The sequence below is a fragment of the Diachasmimorpha longicaudata genome, chromosome 20 (genome assembly GCF_034640455.1).
Source record: "Diachasmimorpha longicaudata isolate KC_UGA_2023 chromosome 20, iyDiaLong2, whole genome shotgun sequence".
Taxonomy (NCBI): domain Eukaryota; kingdom Metazoa; phylum Arthropoda; class Insecta; order Hymenoptera; family Braconidae; genus Diachasmimorpha; species Diachasmimorpha longicaudata.
In genome coordinates this window covers 1,672,829-1,687,350 of record NC_087244.1, presented here as the reverse complement: position 1 = coordinate 1,687,350, position 14,522 = coordinate 1,672,829, and the positions used below count along the sequence as shown (strand labels likewise).

Here is a 14,522-nt window from a genome sequence, read left to right as displayed (position 1 = left end):
CGATTCATTCATTAATTAATTGATCAATTAACAAAATGATCATTTTTTACTGTACCAAATAATCACGGTCGGCAGGCTTGGTTAATTAATTAACCAATTAGTTAATTAATCAATGAATTAATTAATTAATTAGCCGCTTGATTAATTAATCAATCAACGGAATGACTATATTTTACAGTACCCAATAATCGCAGCCGACAGTGCCGGCTATTAATTAATTAATAAAATAATTAATTAACCAATTAGTTGATCAATTAATTAATTACACAATGAATTAATCAGTTACTTAATTAATTAATTTATCAGTCAACAGAATGATCATCTTTTACTGTTCCCAATAATCACTATCGACAGTGTCGGCTATTAATTAATTAACCAGTTAATTAATCAATTAATTAATCAAATAATTAATATGTCAATTAATTAAGTAATTGGTCAATCAACAAAATGATCATCTTTTACTGTTCCCAATAATCACTATCGACAGTGTCGGCTATTAATTAATTAACCAGTTAATTAATCAATTAATTAATCAAATAATTAATATGTCAATTAATTAAGTAATTGGTCAATCAACAAAATGATCATCTTTTACTGTATCCCATAATCACCGCCAACAGTGTTCGACATTTAATTAATTAATTAGCCAATTAATTAACTAACTGATTAATTAATTAGTTAATTAGTCAATTAATTGGTTAATTAATTAATTGGGTAATTGATAAAATTAGGTTATGGATTGGAAAATCAGTTGTTTCGTTTATTTATGAGAGGAAATAATTAAATACAGATAATATTTAATTGAATAAAAACGATTATTTATTTTAGAATATTTACAATATATAAAAAATCAAAGATAAACAATATTACGCGATAAATTTGTTAGGGTACATCAATTTTCAGGGAATAATACTAAGCTTATGATAATTCCGACTTGAATTTTCATGAAAATTGTTCATTCAACATGTGAATTATTCATTTGTTTAAATTATTATTAGATGTACAGGCAGTGAGTCAACAGGTCGGTGCAGCCATATTATCTTCATCATTAATTAATCCCCCAAATGAGTGGGGGAGGGGGGGCGGGGAGTGTTCAACATTGACAGCCCACCGTAAAACGGATTTTTTTTCATTTTCGGAATTTTTGTTTTATCGAAATTTTGTCACTAGCACTCACACACTCGTTATTTACATATTTACGGTAATTACGATGGTCAGTTGATGATTGAGAATAATTAGTGGGTTTGGTGGAAAAGAAAAAATTATAATTTTGGTGGTGGGGGGGCGGAGGAACACCAATAGAGGGGTTGAGGGTACGCCCCTGGTGGCGTTAGGGACGCGGCGTCCCACGCGGAGTCAGGGGCGGAGCCTTAGGGGGGCGCGCCCCAAATAAAAATTATTAATTTATATTTTTAAAAAAATTGTGAATGTGGGGAATAATTTAATTTGGAGGGGGGGGGGTGGAGCCCCCCAAGTAAAATAAAAATGATTAATTTATATAAAAAAAAAATTGTTAATTTAATGAAATCAAAATAGTGTTTTTTTTTTTTTTTATATAAATTAATAATTTTGGTTTTGTTTGGTGGGGCTGCACCAGGGGGGCTCCGCCCCTGGCCCTACCAGGGGCGTCGCCTGAACCTCCGCTAGGGCGTCCTCCAATCAAAACAAAAATTATTAATTTATATGAAAAAATAGAAAATAAAAATTGTGGATTTGATGAATAATTTAAGTTGGGAGGGGCCGAGCCCCCCTTCACTTTTATTGCCGTTAGACGTTCCTCATTAATCCAGAAGTGTAATCAGCCCTTCGGCCATCTTGTGGAGTCCCCAAACAGCCCAAAAATCATTAACTTACATTAAAAAAAAAATTGTAAATTTAATAAACAATTTAATTTGAGAGGGGCCGAGCCCCCCCTTCACTTTTATTGCCGTTAGACGATCCTCATTAATCCAGAAGTGTAATCAGCCTTTCGGCCATCTTATGGAGCCCCCAAACACAACAAAAATTATTAATTTACATAAAAAAAAAAAAAGAAAAAATTGTTAATGTGATAAATAATTTAATTTGTGTGTGGGGGAGGGAGGGGGTGAAAAAAAAAACAAAAATTGTGGATGTGGTGAATAATTTAACAAAAATAAATCTTTTTGTTTTTTAGAAATTTTTCATTTAAAATCAAAAAACCTCCAAAATAAATAAATAATTAAATAAATAAATAAATAATTAAATAAATAAATAAATAAATAAATAAATAAATAAATAAATAAATAAATAAATAAATAAATAAATAATCAAATAAATAAATAATTAAATAATTTTTTTTTAATAAATAAATAATTGAATAAATAAATAATTAAATAAATAAATAATTTATCTGAAAAATATTTTTTCCACAACTGATTCTCCTTTTTGTTGCTAATCTCCATTTTTATTTCTCCGTTGACAATTTTCATTGACTCAAAAATCCTCGGTCGCTACATTTCAATAATTTTTTTGGAAAAAATGTTTATAAAAAGGGTTTCTACCTACGATTACAGGTGAAGGCTTATTCATTAGGGTGCGTTACCCCAGCGTTTTATATAAAATCGTATCGCCTCGTTAATAAACTCGAAAAAATGAGTTTTCAATTTTTTTTTTTTTTTGAGAAATTTGAGGAAATGGAGGGGGGCCTTTTGGGACTGATTAATCTAGTTTTTTTTTTTTTCGAATTATGTGATGTTGTGGTGGTGAATAGCTGATTTCTCGAAGCACAGATACAACAGTTATAAATAATGCGTATGGTATTTTTATAGTTTATTTACAGACAAAGAAAATGGGCCTTACGGTCTCGTGGGATTGACAATTGTCAAAGGGTTTTGGGGGGGTGACATTATCGTCCCTTGAAGGGTTTTTTAAAAATTGAGAGAGATAAATCACTCGATTTTTAAACAATTTCGTTGATTTTTTAATTGTTAATTAATTATTATTGCAAAAATAATTAATTTTTGAGGAAAAAAATTTTTTTTTTTTTGAAGTTCAAAGATCTGAAGTACTTTTGACATTTTATGGGACCGTCAGTCGGTCCCAAAATAACTAAACATTATTAATAAGAATTAAATTATAAACATTTGAAATATTTAAATAATTTTTTAAATAAAAAATGGTAAATAATTTCGCAGTTTTTCGTTTTGAGAAATCAAAATTCGAGGCCGCGAGGTAATGATCACGAAGTATTTCCCTCCCTCATCCCCCGAAACGGTTTCACCCCCTTAAATACAGTCAACACTTACATTAACTATAATGACTATTACTATAGTTTACTCCCGAAAATAGCAAATGTTATGAGTGATAATTTAACAATTTTCCATATCACGAATGTTAACTCACCGAAATTTAGTTGAAAATTATTTTTTATTATTTTTATATATTTTTTTTTTATTATTTTCGGCTGGCCGAGGGCACTATTCACCCCTCATCGTACCTTTCATCATCGTCGTGAAGCTAAATATTTTCCAAATGGGCCCTGAGGCCCCAAAATGGGCCGTAAGGCCCCGAATATTTTCTAAATGGGGCCTGAGGTCCCAATTAGATTTCCAAATGGGGCCTGAGGTCCCAAATATATTTCCAAATGGGCCCTAAGGCCCCAAATATTTTCTAAATGGGCCCTAAGGCCCCAAATATTTTCTAAATGGGGCCTGAGGTCCCAATTAGATTTCCAAATGGGGCCTGAGGTCCCAGTTATATTTCTAAATGGGGCCTGAGGTCCCAGTTATATTTCCAAATGGGCCCTAAGGCCCCAAATATATTTCAAATTGGGGCCTGATACCCCAAATATCTTCCAAATGGGGCCTGAGTCCCCAGTTATATTTCCAAATTGGGCCTGAGGTCCCAATTATCTTTCCAAATTGGGCCTGAGTCCCCAAATATATTTCCAAATGGACCAAAATGAGGCCCAAAATATCTTCCAATTGGGGCCTCAGGCCCCAAATATTTTCTAAATGGGGCCTGAGGTCCCAATTAAATTTCCAAATTGGGCCTGAGGTCCCAATAATCTTTCCAAATGGGGCCTGAGTCCCCAATTATCTTTCCAAATTGGGCCTGAGTCCCCAATTATATTTCCAAATGGGCCCTGAGGCCCCAAATATATTTCCAATTGGGGCCTCAGGCCCCAAATATATTTCCAAAAACTGGACTGAAATCCACTTTTCCACCGCCTCCAAACAATTAATCAACTGAATTCTCAAAAAACATCGAATTTATCTCTCGATAATAATTTTAAAAAATCCAAATTAACTAATTAATTAATTAATTAACTATCATTCGACTTTATACATTATAAACACGTCATCACGAATTATTTATCTAATAAACTACCCGAATAAAGCAGCTGTATTTCCCTCCCCCTCATCCACCCCCCCCCCCCACGTCGATTATTCCATTGTTTTCCCACACGATCCCCTCCCCCCCCCTTTTTCATTAATTACTTATACAAATAATGGTTTTCATCGTTGGAAAACAGAACGATATGTTTCATAGCGTGACGATATCTCGAGGGAAGAGTCCGCTACCGTATCAGGCCCAGATTATTTGGAAAATCAGGTTCATCAGGATCAGGAAAAACCTGATCAGGTTTTGAGTTTTGACAGTGCGTTACACTTCAGACGAAGGCCTGATGTGGTAAATTTTAGGTAAGAGAATGAGTACCTGATTTTTTTTCTCGAAAATCAGGTACATTTATCTGGACCTGATCAGGTCACGTGTTTATTTTCTCTAGTTCGCGGTCAACCTGATCAAACGTGAGGTCTTGAAAGTGTGTTAAACAAGTGAGGTACCTGATTTTGAAGAAAAAATCAGGTACTCGCACCTGGACCTGATCAGGCTCGGGTATTGACAGTGCGTTACACTTCAGGCGAGGTCCTGATGCGGTAAATTTTAGGCAAGAGAATGAGGATCTGATTTAAAAAAATCAGGTACCTTCACCTGGACCTGATCAGGCTCAGGTTTTGAATGTGCGTTACACTTCAGATGAGGTCCTGGTGCGGTAAATTTTAGGCAAGAGAATGAGGATCTGATTTTAAAAAATCAGGTACACTCACCTGGACCTGATCAGGTCACGTTTTTATTTTTTCTAGCTCGCGATCAACCTGATCAGGCTCGGAGTCTTGAAAGTGCGGTACACTCTCGATAAAGTCCTGGATGAACGGATGAGTACCTGATTTTTTTTTTCAAAATCAGGTACCCGCACCTGAACCTGATCAGGCTCGGGTTTTGACAGTCCGTTACACTTCAGATGAGGTCCCGATGCGGTAAATTTTAAGCAAAAAAATGAGGACCTGATTTTTTCAAATCAGGTACACTTATCTGGACCTGATTATCTCTTTAACATAAAAAATCGTATGTTCCCGCTATCGATCACCTAATTGTCACCCCCCACCCCCACTTTTTCCCCCCCATTTTCATAAACAAATTATCTCGCCGACGATTGCACCTGAAAACGAACCTGATAAACCTAAAGTACCTGAAAATCACACGAAATTCACGACAATTTACGTACAAAATATCTAAACAATCACGTTATTTACATGTGATAAAAAAAATCACGTAATTCATTTTCAATAATCGTATTATTATCATCATTACATTAATTAATTAACCGTAATTATTACGTTATTATTTATACTCATTAATATAACCACGCCCTGATTCCATTCTCATTTAAAAATATTCAATCATTAAAAATCTCATTTCCCGTAATTATCCAATCGTCAAAAATAATAATCAATCAACTTAATAACTCATTAATAATCACCCTAAATACCTCCCCCTAATTACTTTAATTAACGAACCCCCTTCCCCCCCAAAATTAACAAAAAAACCCCGACATGACCCGTGACCCATGCAAGTCACCAAAAATCCCCCAAAAATTTCCTCTCCCCCATTTTTTAAAAAATTTTCGTAACTCACCCCCTCGAAAAACCACCCCCTCACCCCCCAAAACCCCCCAGACTACCATAAAGGGGTTGATAGTCACCCCTGGGACAGTCAAACCCACGAGATTAACACGATAAACAGATGAACATGACAATTTAATCGTCGATTTACCCCCAGGATAATCAGGTCACACTGAGCTCTCTCTCTTCGTCACCTGTGTCATTGTCATGGTGGTATTGGACTCCTTGGATGTCTGAATGGTGGCAAGACGTGGTCCTGGTGCTCTCACCGTGTCCATGTCCTTTGTCATTATGGTAGCACTGGGACAGCCACGACCGACAATTCCAAGTCCAGTGTATAAAACAGCTGGTGAATTCATGGTCATGTTTGTCATACTGATACCCTGAGAATTGCCATGACTGGGCCAGTGTTGGCGGGGTAGGGTGCATACACCGGTGCCGTAAACAGGATCTGATGTCATCATGGGCTGGAACTGATGGAGAAATTTTTTTTGTTATCATTTTTTAATGGATTAAAAAAAAAACCTGATCAGGTACTTCAGGTTCGGGGGGACCTGATCAGGCACGTCGAGGGTGGGGAAGGGGGCCGATAGGTCGTGCCAGGGGGTGGAGAGGCCTGATCAGGGGATTTGGGATCGAGGAAAACCTGATCAGGTACGTCAGGTTCGGAGAGACCTGATCAGGCACGTCGAGGATGGGGAGGGGGGCGATAGGTCGCGCCGGGGGAGGAGAGGCCTGATAAGGTGATTTTGGATCGAGGAAAACCTGATCGGGTACGTCAGGCTTTGGAGGACCTGATCAGGTACGTCGGGGGCGGGGAAGAGGGCCGATAGGTCGTGCCAGGGGGCGGAGAGGCCTGATCAGGATATTTTGGATCGAGGAAAACCTGATCAGGTACATCAGGCTTCGAAGAACCTGATCAGGTACGTCACACTTTGGATGACCTGATCAGGCACGTCGGGGTCGGGGAGGGGGGTCGATAGGTCGTGCCAGGGGGTGGAGAAACCTGATCAGGGTATCTGGGATCGAGGAAAACCTGATCAGGTACATCAGGATTGGAATGTGCCTGATCAGGTACATCAGAATTGGACCAGAGACCTGAGGAGATGGACCAAGACTGGAAAGATCTGATCAGGCACAACAGAATCGTGGTGAACCTGATCAGGTACCTCTCAGGTACCTCTCCCCCTCCCGGGAGCACGTCTAAATATCCAGTCCAAAATATCCAGTTAAAAATATCCAATTCGAAAATATCCAATTGTAAAAAACCCAATAGCAAATATATCCACGAACATTAACCCTTTCGCTACGAGCGGTGACTATAGTCACCCAACACCTAACGCTCGCTATACGATTGCAGTTGTTCCGCAAATGCACACTTTTGGCGCGGCGGCTCACTCAGCGAGAGAAGCGCGCCGGAGAATGCGTCCGTAGCGAAAGGGTTAAATCTGTTTGTATACCCAAGAAGGTGGATTGGAGTTCAACATAAATTCGTCTAACTTTTGTATTGGATTTGATAGCATTTGGATACTTGTGTTTTGGATATTATTGTTTTCGACATTTCTCACTGGAGATTTTTGTTTGGGTATTTTCGACTGGATATTTAGACGTGGAACCCAATCCCTCCCCACTCCCACCCTCCACCGTCCCAATCAGGCCCCACCCCTCCTCCCTCTCCCCCCACCATCAAAAATACCCACTACTCACACTCTTATGCTTCCCCGCCGACATCTCCCTCAACGGCATACCACTCCTGATCGTACAGTACCCAACATAATTTCCACCCCCACCCCCACCCCCACAAGTCCCACTCCCCTCCTCCATCACACTACACCTCGGCCTCGATGGTGACGTATCGATAGTCGACACCGCTTGCATCCTGTGCTTCCTCACAAACTCAATCTGTCCCTCTTCACCCCCACTCGACACCACCTGGGGTATGATATCGGGATTCTTATCATCCCCTTCATCACCACTCGCCTCCAGTGACTTCACGAACGCCGTGCTGACGTGTTTCTCCTCAGTTATCAGACTGCAGACCTCCCTGAACCTGAGCTCACGCTGAATGGGAACGCTCTTCGTCTTCTTCTGATGCTCCTCAAGATGTGGCTTCCCCTGATCATCAGGATTTCCATTCTGAATCCTGAGGACGACAATGACGATGACAGCGACGATGACGAGTGCCGCGACGACACCAATCATGACACTCAACATGGGCGTCAACTTCACATGATGCCTGGGCCTGTCCCTGGACTTACCTGGATCAGTCGTCAGTTGTTTTTCAGGTAGTCTCAGGGTGCCAGCCTGAACGACCATCGGTTCACTCCTCCCCTTCTCGTTGAAGGCGTAGACACACGCCTGATACAACATTCCAGGATTCAAATGGCTGACACTGAACTGGGGAACAGCTGACGTCAGGTTGACCCTGACCACCTGATTGTGGCTCTCCCTCACCTCGAGTAGGAACGACTGCTGGAGACCGCCGTTGAAGCCCTCGCTGCACCTGACGGTGAACGAACTCGTCGAAGTATTATGAGTCGAGCAGTTGTGTACCATGTCAGGATGTCCAGCAGGAATTATGTGGTAGACGCAGGGGACTTGCTGACCCCCAATGACGTTGCTGGCCCAGCACAACAGGGTGCCATAATCCAATTCCTTCATTGGTGTGTAGGACACCACCGATGACACTCCAGTCTTGACGATATGTCCAGGTGCTACGTCAATACTCTCCGCGGAATTGTTGAACGTCCACCTGAACTCGACTTCCGGTGGATTAGCCTCCACCTGACACGATATGTTGGCCTTCTCCTGCTTGCCGACACCATGAATTTTCGTCTGATTGGGCCTGCAGGTGGGGGCGAACATGATGTCCAGGTGGAAGGGTGAACTGACCCCATCACCCTCCGTATTAAACCCAACGCAGGTGTAATTACCTGCGCTCTTCCTCTCCACTCCCTGCAGTACCAGGGACTGATTGCTGATGATGATGCCCTGGGAGATGGTGTGATGAAGGGTCCGGCCCTGGTGACGCCACTCGACCTTGTAAACAGCCGGTTGGGCCTTAATGAGGCAGTCGAAGTAGACGTCGGTCCCCTCGCGAATGGCGTTTCTGTTTAAGGAAGTCCCCAACTGAATTCTCGTTTCGGGTTTGTAATTCACTTGTAGGACCCATTCGTCCTCGATAGGGCCCATCGATAGTTCACGATTCTCGGCCCGACACGACAGCCGACGGCCAGTGTCACCCTTGGACGGGGTGAATGAGAGAAAGCTCTTGGTGATGTTGGCGTCGTGGGTGGTTGTGTCGTGTGAACTTTTAAGGTGTTCACCGTTCCACCACCAGGTGATTGTTGCGGGTGGACGTGAACCGTAGGTTTCGCAGGTTAATTCGTAGTGTTTGTTGGCGGAGAGGGGTTTGTTGGCGTTTAGTATGTTTACGTCGAGTGGATCCACTGAAAGCAGATGAGCAGAAAAGTGTTTTTTTTAATGGGGATGTTATGGTTTTGGGTCGAATCAGGTTGCATTCAGGTCGAGGTGGGTTAACGTGAGATGGACCTGATCAGGTGATGGTGAATTATGGGGTGTTGGGGTGGGATAATAATGATAATGTGATTTTATATTTGATGGGGTGACATATTGAGAGGGTGCCTGATCAGGTACGGAACCGATCGAATTGATCAGGTGAAGGGGGAGCACGTCTAAATATCCGGTCGAAAATATCCAGTCCAAAATATCCAGTTAAAAATATCCGGCTTTAAAATGATCCAAAATCATATTGTTTAAAAGAAAGAGAAAAATCACCCAATTCTCCAGCGAAGATTTCTCGAACATTCCAAAAACCTCAATTCAAATAGTTTTTCTAATCACCCTACAGAGGGATGAGAAACCCACCACGCGCTGAGATTCGTCTACTCAACGTACGTTGCTGACCCTATGTTCATCTACAACGTTGACGAGCAACAGACGTTCAAGTGTTTGTAGTTTTATTTCTCAATTAAATATCTCAAAGAAAGCCTCAATTTTCAATCGCGTATTTAAACTCTAAAAAGGTCTTAGTACATCACCAGCAGTGCGTGAATTGAAATTAACAAACTTTAACTGTAAAATTCTCTCGAAGACGCGAGATTACGCCTCAAATTATTTATAATAAATTAAACAGTGCATCCCCCAGCAGTCTAACGTGTCTCGTGTCTTTTTATTTTTCCCACTGATCCCAAATCGGCACCGCATACTCGTCGCTATCTCAAACACATATGCTTGTGGATCATATTCTTGTTGAGTGAATATTTGCTTTCTCGATTTATTTTTTTTTGGTCGGTTGTTTCGTGGGAATTTTTGTATTGGATTTGATAGCATTTGGATATTTGTGTTTTGGATATTATTGTTTTGGACATTTTTCATTAAAGACTTTTGTCTGGGTATTTTCGACTGGATATTTAGACGTGTAACCATTCTGTCAGGTAGCAGGTATCAGGCGTCAGGTATCAGGCACCAGGTATCAGGCATTAAATATCAGGTACACCTAATTTCATACTCACAATTCATCTCAACTGTCACAGTAGCGGATAACAGCGTTGACTTGTTGTGATTCGTAGCGCCGCACGTCAACTCCGTATAAACATCTCTCCTCTCCAAATTCTTGATGATAATCGTACTCCGGATGATTCCCGGCTGAATCATCTCCGATTTATCCATAAAAATTTGTTTATTACGATACCAGGCGACAGTGGGACTGGGTTTACCACCGTAAACATCGCAATGCAACTCCATATCACTGCCCTCGAGATAAGGCCCAACCTGAGAGGTTCGGGTGACGCCATTTTCATCGGTTATCACAATTTCCTGAGGTGGAACTGGAAATTTAATGAATGTCAAGTAATTTAATCTCAAGTCGATGGATTTAATGGGGATGGGGGTTATAATTAATTGTCTGTGAGACTGAAGAATTAATTGCACATGTCACTCGGTAATTTAACGATTAATGGAGACGAAAAATATATCAAAATTCAGCTTTGAGGATTTACTGATGAATCAGGTTATTGTCGAGAGGCCGTCGAACTGGGCCGCAGTTAAGTATGACGAAGGTGGATTATTTATTCAGTCAGCATTGACAATCGTCATTGTTTATGACTTTAATAATATTTCATTGATATGCCATGAATTTTATTGGAGACACAAGAGAAAATAATGTACCTTCGGCGTGACACTAATGCTATTATATGGTGGACGTTTACGAGGTGGGGTAAAGCGACAGCAGCGCCACGATTTATAATACGATAACAACTGCAGGGAACGAGATCTGCTCGCGGATTCTCGAGAATCGACCGACACCAGTTCGACCCAGTGCTCTCTATTCTTTATCCTGTCGATATTATCGTTTTGTTCAGTGGTAATTGCGTTGACTCAAGACACCTTCAGCCAGTGGTGACTTCAGGTTCTTTTTAATTTCGATCGTCACGTGGCGACGACGATGAGTGAATGAATGAATGAGACCAACCGACTCTCGTCGGAGGATTTACGCGGGTGGGGCCGTACCAGGTCGGCCTCCTCGTGTCTACTCCCCATGTAACTCACCTATAACCGTGAGGTTAACTTTGGAGTTTCTCGTCTGTCCCTTTTTGAAGTCGACACGGCACCGGTAGATGCCACCGTCGTCCTCTCGTATTTTATCGACAGCGAGTCTCGCCGGTTTCTCGTCCGGCAGAAAATACGCTCGATTCGAGAAGACCGCGTTGTCCGACCATCTCTCGGCGATACCAAAGTCCCGCCCTCGGGCGTCCAGACTGTACACCGATGCGTCGAGATCCTCTCGGTACCACAGGACGAGGTGTACCGAGTCATCTTCGTCGCTCGTCGATATGTCACAGGGTAAATACGTGTCATCACCCTCCACTGCGATCACATGGGATATCGGGACTGAAAGATCGAAATGAAAAACGATAGTCAGTCGAGTGGTTCGAGATAATCGATTGCTACTATCGATTCTATTACTCGATTTTCGATATATCGATTTATCGAATCGGAAAAAAAATTGGGAAATTATTTTTAAATCCTTGAAGCTTTGATATATACTATGACAGTCTTATCAACCCCATAAACACCCTCCCCCCTTATATACTCTTCTGTCATTGATGATTTGGGTCTTAACGATTTTGGGCCCAAAAAAAATATTTTTATATTGTTAAAACTTTGATATACAAGGCAACAACCCTATTAACCCTACAAACACCCACCCCCACCCCTGGTATTAACGATTTTTTTGGGCCTTAACGATTTTGGGCCCAAAAAAAAAATATTTTTAAATTGTTAAAACTTTAATATACAATGCAACAACCCTATTAACCCCATAAACACCCTCCCGCGCCCCCCACCCCCGGCATTAACGATTTTTTTTGGGCCTTAACGATTTTGGGCCCAAAAAAAATTTTTTTTTTTCACCTCTTAAACCTCTAATACATAACACAACAACCCTACCAACCCCACAAACTCTCTCCCCCCATCCCCCTCGCGACCCATACCCACCCCCTTAATTAACAATTTGGGTCCTAACGATTTTGGGCCCAAAAAAAAAATATTTTCAACCCCTTAAACCTCTAATATCCACCCCAACAACCCTATGAACCCCACAAACTCCCTCCCCCATCCCCCTCGCCACTCATACCCACCCCCTTAATTAACAATTTGGGCCCTAACGATTTTGGGCCCAAAAAAAAAATATTTTCAACCCCTTAAACCTCTAATATCCACCCCAACAACCCTATGAACCCCACAAACTCCCTCCCCCATTCCCCAAAACCCACCCCCTTCATCAAAAATTTAGGTCCCAATGATTTTGGGCCCAAAAAAAATATTTTCAAACCCGTAAAACCTTTATTACACAACACAAAACCCTATCAACCCCACAAACTCCCTCCCCCACTCCCCCCAAAACCCACCCCCTTCATAAAAAATTTGGGTCCCAACGATTTTGGGCCCAATAAAAAAAACTTTCCAAACCCTCAATCCAACTACTCCATCTAAATCCATTTAATATCCAACACAACAACCCTATCAACCCCACAAACTCCCTCCCCCACTCCCCCCAAAACCCACCCCCTTCATCAAAAATTTGAGTCCCAACGATTTTGGGCCCAAAAAAAAAATATTTTTCAAACCTCAATCCATCTAAATCCCTCTAATATCCAACACAACAACCCTATCAACCCCCTCCCCCCCCCCCAATCATCCCCCAATTGACACTAATCACCCCCCCCCCCCAGTCGCAAGACTTACCCCTCACAATTCCAAAGAGGCAACAAGTAAATATCATATAAGTACATCCCCTCGCATACTCTAAACAGGATATAATGGATGAACAGACGTGTACCTCGCGGTCATGCGCTGTGAGCTATCGATCGGTGGTGGCTTCATCCAATGCAACCCCCAGTGTACGCACGTTGTCTTCATCCCCCTTCGACTCGCCGTAAATTATCTCGCAGACTATCGGTACAACTAATACACTGGCATGTCTCAATTATCCAGATCAATGAGTACAATCAATTGAATCGATAGTCAACATTCACCCCCCCACCCACCCTTACTCACCCCCTCACCCCCATTATTTTTGTCTCGAGAATTTGCGGAGTCTCTCGTGCCGGAGACGCAATCAATTTGCGTGAATCTGGCGACACATTTCTCGAAGATTATATTTTCACTATAACTTATCGTTCATCCCTTAGTTGAGGGGGGTAATTACGATTGTGGGGGTGGATTTGGGTCGTTGATAATTACGGAAAAATGATTTGATAATTTTTTTTGAGAATTTTCGTCGCTTTCGAAGGGAAATCGATTAATTTTTCACGTGTGAGCGGCAAAATTTTGGAGTTTTTCCGACCTCGTGACGTCACAAAATTTTATTTGATGAAATTTTTGATTGGAGGGTGGGGGGGAGGTCTTTCCTCAAAATAATTTTGAAAAAAAAAATTTATTGGACGAACGGGCCCAAAGGGAGAGACGTCGAAAAAGGCAAAATCGTGACGAAATTTTTGTGAGCGATTTCAGACTTCGATATCTCGAAAGTGAAGGGTCGAACGAGGTTCCGGTTGGTCGCGTTTTGAAGGTATTTTCATGATCTTCAAAATGGGACCAAAAATTTTCAAATCGCCCGAGAACTTCCGAAGATATTCCATATTGAGTGACCCCTCCTCCCTCGTCGCTCACAAACCCTTTTCGATCCAATTTTCACGTCAAAATTAATTTCTTTCTCACTTTAATTAATTAATTTTAATTAGTGTACTCACTGTCTTTGACGCAGAGCGATCCGACAATCCACAAATACAGTACACTCATAAAAAGTGCATCGTCCAGGTGATGGCTGACGCACCTCGTCTTCAGAATCCTCAACTGGAATGTGATCATCGTCGGACCGAATGTCACATCAGTCTCGTGCATTCAACATATCCCACCGTATTCACATCTGCCAGAACCATCCCCCACATTATAATCAGTCCCCTCATAATACGGGCCCCAAAACTCCATTATTCGGGGCCTGAGATGAGTCCCAATTTTTTTTTTCACTCACAAACCGTAAAAAACTCCAACAATTTTTATCACTCACTA

The 14,522-nt window shown here is 41.4% G+C and overlaps 2 protein-coding genes across 2 annotated transcripts in view; one reads left to right on the top strand and one right to left on the bottom strand.

The window, feature by feature from the left end:
• LOC135171479 (thiosulfate sulfurtransferase/rhodanese-like domain-containing protein 3) overlaps positions 1–14,522 on the top strand; it is an 83,294-nt gene that overhangs the window by 48,904 nt on the left and 19,868 nt on the right. The gene's annotated exons all lie outside the window — the stretch shown is intronic.
• On the bottom strand, positions 5,985–14,522 carry LOC135171423 (neural cell adhesion molecule 2-like). Its single transcript, XM_064137950.1, has 5 exons — positions 14,204–14,522; positions 11,499–11,840; positions 10,463–10,777; positions 7,635–9,376; positions 5,985–6,400 (listed from the first exon to the last, which is right to left on the bottom strand). Exons 1-5 carry the CDS (start codon positions 14,352–14,354, stop codon positions 6,095–6,097), a joined length of 2,856 nt encoding a protein of 951 aa, XP_063994020.1. The 5' UTR covers positions 14,355–14,522; the 3' UTR covers positions 5,985–6,094.